This window comes from Musca vetustissima, unplaced genomic scaffold, assembly GCF_032173495.1.
Source record: "Musca vetustissima isolate MV318-11 ecotype Yass unplaced genomic scaffold, APGP_CSIRO_Mvet_v1 utg56640, whole genome shotgun sequence".
Lineage (NCBI taxonomy): Eukaryota > Metazoa > Arthropoda > Insecta > Diptera > Muscidae > Musca > Musca vetustissima.
Genome location: NW_026887960.1, coordinates 75,995 through 87,199, shown reverse-complemented (window position 1 = coordinate 87,199; position 11,205 = coordinate 75,995). Strand labels below are relative to the sequence as shown.

Here is an 11,205-nt window from a genome sequence, read left to right as displayed (position 1 = left end):
TTTTTTTTTTCGAGTGGATATATAGGCCACAATTATAAGCCGAACATCATAACAGAACACACGGTAAAGGGAATCTGGACAAGTGATTAGAAGGGCTGGAGTAAATATTAGTAATATTCGGAAAATATGTCAGTGCAAGGAAGAGGTGCTGTTGGCCTATGATCGGGCCAGAGGGTGCAAATATCACGAAATATTGCCCAGGCTCGGAATATATATCCTGAGAAAGTTAGAGTTCCGTGGTAGTTGTGTAGGGTATCGTATGGTCGGCCCCGTCCGACTATACTGCTCCGCTCACTGGATTTTAACTATTCTTTGAATATTTCACAAAGGCGTCGATTTTTTAAAAAAAGTTGTGTAGGGTATCGTATGGTCCAGTCAGACTATACTGCTCCGCTCATTGCTTTTAAATATTTTTTGAATATTTCACAAAGACGTCGAATTAAAAAAAAATTTTTTGAAGATCTCACAAAGGTGTCGATTTTCAAATTTTTTTAAAGATCTCACAAGACCTGTAGTTAAAAAAATGTTGATAGGGTATATTTGTTAAAATATTTTGTAATGACCCGGATTTTTTAATAATACTTTGAATGGTGTTTATTAGAAATATCTATGAAAACATGGATTTTTTAGATTTTTTTGAAGGCCCTGTTTCTCTAGAAATATTTTTTGAAGGTGTGGATTTTTTAAATTTTTTCTTGAAGGCATGGATTACTCAAAAATATTTTTTTAGAGGCGTCGATTTTTGTTTGTTCTATTATTTTAAATTTACAATGTAAATTATGTCGTCACCCCTTGTCATTATAAGTCTCCATGTGTATTTGTACCATTCCACATTCTTTTGTGTATAAAGTGTTTCTCTGTGTTTTACTTACCGTTGCTGTAATTACAAACTCTATCGATTGCGGCAATTCCAAATAGATACGCTCCAATGTCAGATTGGCAAAATAGGTTTTCTTATCAGCGGTGGTGATATTTTTAGTGCCGACCGCAATGTGATATTGTGACGATGTCGACGATGTAAAATTAATTTGATTGTGTGTTAGATCATCATCTTTGCCCGAGATTTCCAAAAGAGTTGTCAATTCGAAACCGGAAAATATGGGTGTGGGCATAAATAACACATATTGGGACTGGGCGAATACGGGGCTATAATAGTTGCCCTCTTTGAGGGGTTGAAAGAAGACCTGGGGAATAAAAAGAACACACATTTTTACAAAAAATTATTAAAATGTTAAAATTTTTGAAAGAATTTTCTCTTACCAATATTCTCTCCTTGCCTGAACCACAGTCTAAATTAATTTTCAACGATATTCTGGCAGCAGTCTGCTCCCTGGCATAGTTGGGGAAATTCTCTGTCGTAAAGATAATTAAATTTTGTGTTCCATTTACTTGAGGGGCTGTAGAATTATTGCTCTCCAAACGAGCATCAATGTATTTCACTTCAAATTCATTGTTGGATGTGGAGAGAATGCCATTTATTATGACATTCTCATATATTTTGATGGTTCCATTTAGGGTTAAATCTATGGGCTCATTAAAAACCGAAGTGACCAAGTCTTCATTGGAACAGTCTGGACAAAAAAAAGGTTTGTTTCATTTTTGTAAATAATTGTTAATGTATGATCTTTAATTTACCTATAATTTCATCTATAGCCCCAATTGGCGGAATATTTCTTATGAAAATTATAAAAACTGTAATGAGAATTTTTATTCCCATTTTCTATATTTTTTACTTCCTCTTCTTTTCAAACTTCAACTTAAAATAAATTCTTTGTCGATGATGTCTCAAGATGCAAACCTTGTTTCCCCATTATCTGTGAAAGCACTGTGAACATCATCGATAACATATCTCAAAAAATTATTGTGTTAAACATGGGTAAAAAATTATCTCGGTGAATGCCAAGATCTGTAACACTCTATGTATATATATATATATATATATATATATTATATATTATTTTTTCTTGTAAAATATTTTAATATAAATTTAGTAAAATAAATAAAATTATATATATTTTCATTGTAGGACTCAACTGAAGAATATATTATTTTTAAAATTCGAAACAATTTATTCTTTAAAAATGGATGTAACAAAAACTATTTATAAACCAGTAAGGAAAGTAGTAAAGTCGGACTGGGCCGACTATAGTATACCCTTCACCACTTTGGGTACATATATATCAGAAAAGACGTCGCCTTTTTTAAGGAATTTTGACATGAACACACGCTATTCGGTATGCTGCACTATATAAAATTTAATCTCAATAAATAAGTCGAAATTATATTTAGAAGCTACGAGATATCTATATCTGAACCGATTTGAAGCAAACTTGCCAGAGATTAATTTATACTAATTTCAATACGTTGTGTCAATCGGCCTAGCTGTGGATCTTTAGTGCATAATTTACTTAAAATCGGACGAAAATATATATAGGAGGTATACACATCATTCCAGACTTAATTCAATACGCTATGCCAAAATTCGTGTAAATCAAATGATTTTCAGGGACTTTGGTACCCCATTTACCTTAAATCGGACAAAAATATATATGGGAGCTATATCTAAATCTGAACCGATTTTCACGAAACTTGGCACAAATCATTCTAGACCTTATTCAGTAGGCTATACCGAATTTCGTGCCAATCGAAAGATATATAGGGATTTTGGTACACCATTTATCTTAAATCGGCAAAAAATATATATGGGAGCTATATCTAAATCTGAACCGATTTTCACGATACTTGGCACAAATCATTCTAGACCTAATTCAGTAGGCTGTACCAAATTTCGTGCAAATCGAAAGATATTTAGGGATTTTGGTGCACCATTTACCTTAAATCGGGAGAAACTATATATGGGAGCTATATCTAAATCTGAACCGATTTTCATGAAACTTAGCACACATCATTCTAGACTTAATTCAATACGCTATGCCAAAATTCGTGTAAATCAAATGATTTTCAGGAACTTTGGTGCACCATTTACCTTAAATCGAAACTTAGCACACGTCATTCTAGACTTAATTCAGTAGGCTATACCGAATTTCGTGCAAATCGAAAGATATATAGGGGTTTTGGTACACCATTTACATTAAATCGGGTGAAACTATATATGGGAGCTATATCTAAATCTGAACCGATTTTCACGAAACTTAGCACACGTCATTCTAGACTTAATTCAATACGCTATTGTAAAATTCGTGTAAATCAAATGATTTTCAGGGACTTTGGTGCACCATTTACCTTAAATCGGACGAAACTATGTATGGAAGCTATATCTAAATGTGAACCGATTTTCACGAAACTTGCCACAAATCATTCTAGACCTAATTCAGTAGGCTGTACCAAATTTCGTGCAAATCGAAAGATATTTAAGGACTTTGGCACCTCATTTACCTTAAATCGAACGAAAATATATATGGGAGCTATATCTAAATCTGGGCCGTTTTTTTCCAATTTCAATAGGGTTCGTCCTTGGGACAAACAAATTAGCTGTGCCAAATTTCATCCAATTCGGATTATAAATGCGACCTGTACATTGTTTACAATTTAACATGGGCAGACGGACGGAAGGACATGCATAAATCGACTCAGAAAGTGATTCTATGCATATTCTCAAAAGGAACCATGGGTCTATCTCGATTATTTTTGCCTGTTACAAACATATGCACAAAAACATAATACCCTGTACCACAGTGTGGTGAAGGGTATAAAAATATCTAACTGCTTCATAAATTTAAAGGTAGTATTTTTTTAAATGCCCCCTTTTTATTGAAGAACCAAGTTTTAATTAAACGATTTCCAAATTGAATTTCCACTGTACTTAATTTCACCATTCACTCAGATCATAAAAAATAAAGCATACTTTTAGGCCTTAAGATAATTGCACATATTTGAGAACATATCAATGAATCATTATACCCTCAGCCTTATTGATAACTAGCATGTGCCCGCAACTTCGTTAGCGAATGTTAGGAAATATTTAAAAATGTATTAACATATTATTTTATTTTCAGAGAAAACTGCATATGTCAAAAAAAAAAAACATCCACACATTAATATCGACCATAAATTAAATTTGAGTACCATTTAGTACCAAATTTCATGATTCGAGCTCTAAAGGTTCACCCAAATTCAAATTTTCCATTTAGCACACATTATTTCCACAAGTACCCTCCTCAACCATCTACCTAAACCGATCCTACACCACCACAATGACCCCAAATCGAAGTTTCAGGATTCCAACATTATCAATCCAAATTGTACCAAATTTAGTACACACTAGTACGAATTTCCAAAATTTCCTACTTAACCCAAACCAACACCCCTACAGTGATCCTAAATCTAAGTTTCGAAATTCAAACTCTACCGGTTCACCCACAATTCAAATTGTACCAAATTTGGTACACATTAGTACAAATTTTCAAAACTTCCTACATACCCCAATCAGTGATCCTAAATCCATGTTTCAGGGTTCAAACTCTATCCGTTCAACCACAGTAGTACACAGTAGTACCAATTTCCAAAACATTCTACATACCCGAATCCCACCCCCCACACTGATCCTAAATCCAAGTTTCAGGATCCCAACTCTATCGGTTCACCCACAATTCAAATTGTACCAAATTTAGTACACATTTCAAAAACTTTTACATATATTTTACATTCCAACCTTATCGATCAAAATTGTACTAAATTTAGTACACAGTAGTACGAATTTTCAAAATTTCCTACTTAACCCAAACCAAAACCCCCACAGTGATCCTAAATCTAAGTTTCAGGATTCGCACATTAGTACAAAATTTCAAAACTTCCTACATACCCCAATCATACACCCCCACAGTGATCCTAAATCCATGTTTCAGTGTTCAAACTCTATCCGTTCACCCACAATACAAATTGTACAAAATTTAGTACACAGTAGTACGAATTTCAAAAACTTCCAACTTAACCCATACCAAAACCTCCTCAGTGATCCTAAATCCATTTTTCAGGATTCAAACTCTATCACTTCACTCACAATTCAAAGTGTACCAAATTTAGTACACAGTAGTACAATTTCCAAAACATTCTACATACCCGAATCCTACCCCCTACACTGATCCTAAATCCAAGTTTCAGGATTCCAACTCTATCGGTTCACCCACAATTTAAATTGTACCAAATTTAGTACACAGTAGTACGAATTTCCAAAACCTCCTTCTTACGACAAACCTACACCCCCACAGTGATCCTAAATCCAAGTTTCAGGATTCGAACTCTATCGTTTCACCCCACAATTTAAATTGTACCAAATTTTGTACACAGTAGTACCAATTTCCAAAACATTCTACATATCCGAATCCTACCCCCCACACTGATCCTAAATCCAAGTTTCATGATTCCAACTCTATCGGTTCACTCACAATTTAAATTGTACCAAATTTAGTACACAGTAGTACGAATTTCTAAAACCTCCTTCTGACCGCAAAGCTACATCCCCACACTGATCCTAAATCCAAGTTTCAGGATTCAAACGCTATTGTTTCACCCCACAATTTAAATTGTACCAAATTTAGTACACATAGTACAAATTTCTAAAACTTCATACATACCCCAACCCTACACCCCCACAGTGATTCCAAATCTAAGTTTCAGAATTCGAACTTTATCGTTTCACTCACAATTCAAATTGTACCAAATTTAGTACACATTTCTATAACTTCCTACAAATCTCAATCATACACCTCAACAGTGATTCTGACACCAAATTTCATGATTCTAGCTCCATTGTTTCACCTAAAATTCAAATTGTACCAAATTTAGTACCATATTTAGTATCCATAAGTATTATTTTCTTAAACTGAATCCTGACCCCAATCCCACAGCCCTACAGTAATCCTGACTCCAAATTTCATTGTTCCCGCGCTATCGGTTCACCCAAATCCAAACTATACCGATTATGGTACGATTTAGTACCTTTCGTACACATAAGTAACAAATTTCCATAACTACGTTGATATCCCAATCCTACATTCCGACTGTAATTTTAATTTCAAATTCCAGGATTCCACCTCGATTTGTATCTCCAAATTAAATTTGTACCAAATATAGCTCTCCGTTCACATGCTACAGAATTGTACCAAATTTAGTACATTTTCGTACTTTTCGAATAGTTATAGTTCGATTTTCAAACAACCATTTGGTACATCAATCCTAAACTCCATCAACGACCACCAAACCAAATTTCAGAGTTCTAGCTCCGCCAGTTCGCCAAATACAAATGATATCACATTTAGTACTTTTCGTACCGTTCTAGTATAAATTTCCAAAAACCCAGCGTTATCTATCACATTTGGACCAAGGGTGACCTTCACCCAAAATTTCAAGACCCTTGAAAAAAATATTGTTAAAAATCCAGAGTTCTAGCTCCACCAGTTCGCCAAATATAAATGGTATCACATTAAGTACTTTTCGTACCGTTCTAGTATAAATTTCAAAAAACCCAGCCTTATCTGTCACATTTGGACCAAGGGTGACCCTCACCCAAAATTTCAAGACCCTTGAAAAAAATATCATTTTAAAAAATCCAAGCCTTGTGCAGACCCTTGAAAAAAATATTATTTTAAAAAATTCAAGCCTTGTGCAGACCTTTGAAAAAAATATTATTTTAAAAAATCCACGCCTTATGCAGACCCTTGAAAAAAATATTCTTTAAAAAATCCACGCCTTGTGTGAGGTGGTCCTTAAAAAAATATTCTTTAAAAAATCCACGCCTTGTGCAGACCCTTGAAAAAATATTCTTTAAAAAATCCACGCCTTGTGCAGATCCTTGAAAAAATATTCTCTAAAAAATTCACGCCTTGTGCAGATCCTTGAAAAAATATTCGTTAAAAAATCCACGCCTTGTGTGAATCTTTGAAAAAATATTCTTTAAAAAATCCACGCCTTGTGCAGATCCTTGAAACAATATTCGTTAAAAACTCCACGCCTTGTGCAGACCCTTGAAAATATATTCATTAAAATATCCACGCCTTGTGCAGAACCTTGAAAAAATATTCGTTAAAAAATCCACGCCTTGTGTGAATCTTTGAAAAAATATTCTTTAAAATATCCACGCCTTGTGCAGACCCTTGAAAAAATATTCTTTAAAATATCCACGCCTTGTGCAGACCCTTGAAAATATATTCATTAAAATATCCACGCCTTGTGCAGACCCTTGAAAAAATATTCTTTAAAAAATCCACGCCTTGTGCAGACCCTTGAAAAAATATTCTTTAAAAAATCCACGCCTTGTGCAGATCCTTGAAAAAAATATTCTTTAAAAAAATCACGCCTGAGTGAGAGTCCTTGGAAAATATTCCTGAGAGTCCTTGAAAAATATTCATTAAAAATTATTTTTTTAAAATCCACGAATGATAACAAAAATATTTTTTAACAAAATACATATTTTTATATTTTTTCAACATTTTTTTTAACATTTATTTAATTAATTATTTATATAATCGCTATTAAATTATTAAACTACATGTAAACAATAAGACAAGAAAAAAACTTGAAAATAGAATAAAATATAAAAAATAGGGTATTAATAAATAAAAACAAAATGATTGTTGTTTTTGTTTTCGAAATTGTTTTTTTTTATCATATCGCTCGTTTTGTTGTTGTCAATAAAATTAAAAAAAAATAATAATAAAAATTATAAAAAAATAGACAACAATAATTCATTTATAAAAAAATATTAATATTCATAAATTATGAATAAACGGTATAAAATATTTTAAATATCATAAATGGACGTGTCTGTTTTTCTGGGATGGGAGACTGACGAATAAATCATATCGCCATGATGAGAATAGGTGTGTGGGGTGTTTTCATACTCTATCACATGCAGTTTTCATTCTGTTTCTGTTTTTCATCTCCAAATTTAAAATATATTATACGTGTACATACATAATTTAAAAAACATAAAATACATACATAGATGAGATATACTTAATACTATTAATTAAAAAAAATAATAAAATAATGAAAATATTTTTATAAAATTAAAAACACTGTTTAAGGATTGTTACTGAGATTTGGAAGAGTTCGATTGAATTTCGAAGGTTTTCTAGTCGACCTCCAGTTTTCTAAAACTACCCACAACACCCGAATCAATTTCTCCCACATCATTGCCGGCAAAACTGGCAGCATCCTTTGTGATTTCAATTTGCATGTCGTCCAGGGCCAAAATGGCAGCCCGTTTCTGTTGCAATTTCACTTTGAATTCCTTGATCATGTCGGCCAGGGGTACAGTGCCGCCATATTCCTTGGGTAAAATTTTGGGATCAATTTTGCTCTTCAGTGAGTCAATGCTTTTGTGGACCTAAAAAAGGGAGAGAGAGATACACAAAATTAAAAATACAATCTGTCATTTGCATTCCTCCCGTACTCACAATAATTCTCTTTTTCAGTTTATCGCTCAACATGGACACGGCCAATTCAATAATTCTGTTGGCATAATGAGGTATATTGAGGAAATGTGTCTCCTTGTGACGCATCGGTGTGGAGTTTTGAATACATTTCAAAATACTTCTCAAATCGGTAAGGGACCACAAACTGACAAAACCCATATTCATGCCACTCTCATCGTTGACATACACATACCCAGCCACCTGAGAATCCTCATCATCCAACAATGCCTCACAGATCAGAGAGTGGATGCGAGCCATTTGCACGGAGGTATATTTGTAGGGATCAAATTTGGCAGCCACTGAGAAAAGAATCTGACGGCCGTGTTCATCACGCTGTGGCAGCGGAACCAAATAGCCATTATCGAATATTTCACTCATTGCCGGATCTTCAATATCCAATTTACTGAACCAATGTGGGAACAACTGTCTAATTGTCAAATAACGTTCCAACATTTCACAGGCGGCAGGTACGGAGAATTTTTTGGTGCGCAAAAAACGCAAAAGGAAAATGGTATCGGTTCGGCATTTTTTAATGTGTGGATGTTTGGCAATCCATTCACGAAATTGGGCCAAGGCTTGTTTACGAATGTTGTCATCTTCGTGCAGTTCCTCCTTGGCCACGGCTTTCAATTCGGGACTCAGACTGCAGACATAGGGATCGAATTCTTCACCGTCCTTGGGGCCGGACAAGTTGTGTTGTTGCATGACTTCGGTTTCCAACACTGTAATCAAAGAGAGAGAGAGAGAGAATTAGTTGGATATTCAAAATATGTTTCTAAATTAGAGGTGTGCAAAAAGAGAGGAGAATAAAAAGAGAGGAGAGTAAAAGAGAAACCGCCATATGAAATGTCATACAAAAAGAGAACGCAGAGAACGAGCTTATGGATACATGTAAACGAGGTGTTGGGCAAAATTAAATTGAGAGCAAGTGTGTGCCACCATTAAAAACGACTGACGTTGCCCAGCATTATTATATGGGTAATCTAAATATTCTTATTCTTCTTTTTTTAATTAAATATTTTATTTTTATTTTAAAAAAATATTTTATATAAAAATATACGTATGTATTATTTATTATTATTAAAACATTTTATATTTCATTTTTAAAGACATATTTTTTAATATAAAAAAAAAATTTTTTTTTTTAAATTTTTTTCTTTAATTTTTTAAATAATTTTTAAAATATTTTTTTTAATTTTTTACACTATTATATATATATATTACTCCTATGACCTCGTCATGACCTCTTTTATATTTTCAAACCATTTTTTTAATTAAAAAAAATGGATATCTACATCGCAACATATTTTGTTTAAGAAAACATTAATCAAAAATTATAAATCGTTTTTTTTCCACACCTATTATTTAGATTAACATTGCTGTGACCTTCATCCATTTGACATTCGTCGCAACAAAACATTAACCTACATTTTTGATAATCACCTCTCATCATCATTAACATAAAGTTCAACAATTCAAAATGAAAAAAAAACATATTTTGGACCAATATTGGAAAAAATACCAGTTTTGAAATATTCCATTTAAAAAGTAAGGCAATAGTGGTCAGCAACCTATGTGGGATAGATACCATGTTTTTCAAAATATTTTTTTTAGCATTTAATCGAAATTTTAATCCAATGAACAGTAAACTTGTTTCACATATTTGTTTGGGTAGGGACTTGCCCTCTTTTTGGGTTTGTTGGGTGGGTTTAATTTTGAAGAGCTTGCTGTTGGACGTTTTCAAGTTCAAATATTTTACATATAAATATATTGATAACACGTGATTTTTATTTATTTATTAATGAAACATTTAAATAAATTCAAGCACGTGATTTCGATATGCAATAATATATAAATTTTATAAAAAATATTTTTTTTAATTGATATTTCTCGATATTTATACTGTTACACATTTCTCACATCATTCATTCAGAAATTCTCTGTCTTTGTATTTTTTTTCTATAAAAGTACGTAAATAAAACGTGCTTACTATGCGGATTATTCAATTGATGTAATATTCAGAAAACACACAATTATTTAAAAATGTTTGCGTGTGATATTAAATAATTTTTTCATGCTTGGAAAATTTGAAAGTATAAATATTTGCATTTCTTATTGTGAACATGAAATGGAAAAAATATTTTCAAGCGTCTGCTAATAATTGGAAAAAATATGTTAAAAATCCAGACTTTTAATTTTTTAAAGAAAATTCTCTTTCGAAATTATTAAAAAAAATCTCTTGATAAAATATATTTAAAATATTCAGTGATTGAAATTTTAAAAAAAATCTCAATTTTTTTAAATCTAATAAAAAAAATATTTATTTTTTTCATTTCAATTCAAAAGGAAACCTGTTTAAATTCAACCGATCAATAACCCCTACAATGTATGGAGTGAGCAGAAATCTTGAGTTTTTTTCTTCAACTCAATACTATTCTCTTTACCCACAACAAACAAATACTTCAACATCCAGAGACCAAGGACATGATGTAACCAAATTTTGGTTTTTTTCCATTGATATCTATAGTCACCCTAAGCTAACCTGAGGATGACTGGCAAAATATCCAACTGATCATTTTTATTGTTACAAAAACCAAATTCGAAAAAAACTCTGAAAACAAAACTACCTAGTCATACAAAACCAAACTTAACCACAAGATAAGGTAATGTGTACAAACAAGTGACCAAATATAGTGATGGTATTCCACAAAAAAAAAAAAAAACACGCTCATATACAACACATAACAGCTGAAGATGTGTGAAGGTCGTT

The 11,205-nt window shown here is 32.5% G+C and overlaps 1 protein-coding gene across 1 annotated transcript; it reads right to left on the bottom strand.

Annotated features, from left to right (window-relative positions):
- Positions 1-8,092: 8,092 nt before the first annotated feature.
- LOC133335807 (clavesin-1) lies at positions 8,093-9,170 on the bottom strand (the record flags this gene model as incomplete). The annotated part of the gene is made up of 2 exons (XM_061544105.1): positions 8,093-8,347; positions 8,418-9,170. Coding segments are annotated over 2 exons (1,008 nt in total), but the record flags the coding sequence as incomplete, so codon positions are not given.
- Positions 9,171-11,205: the final 2,035 nt, after the last annotated feature.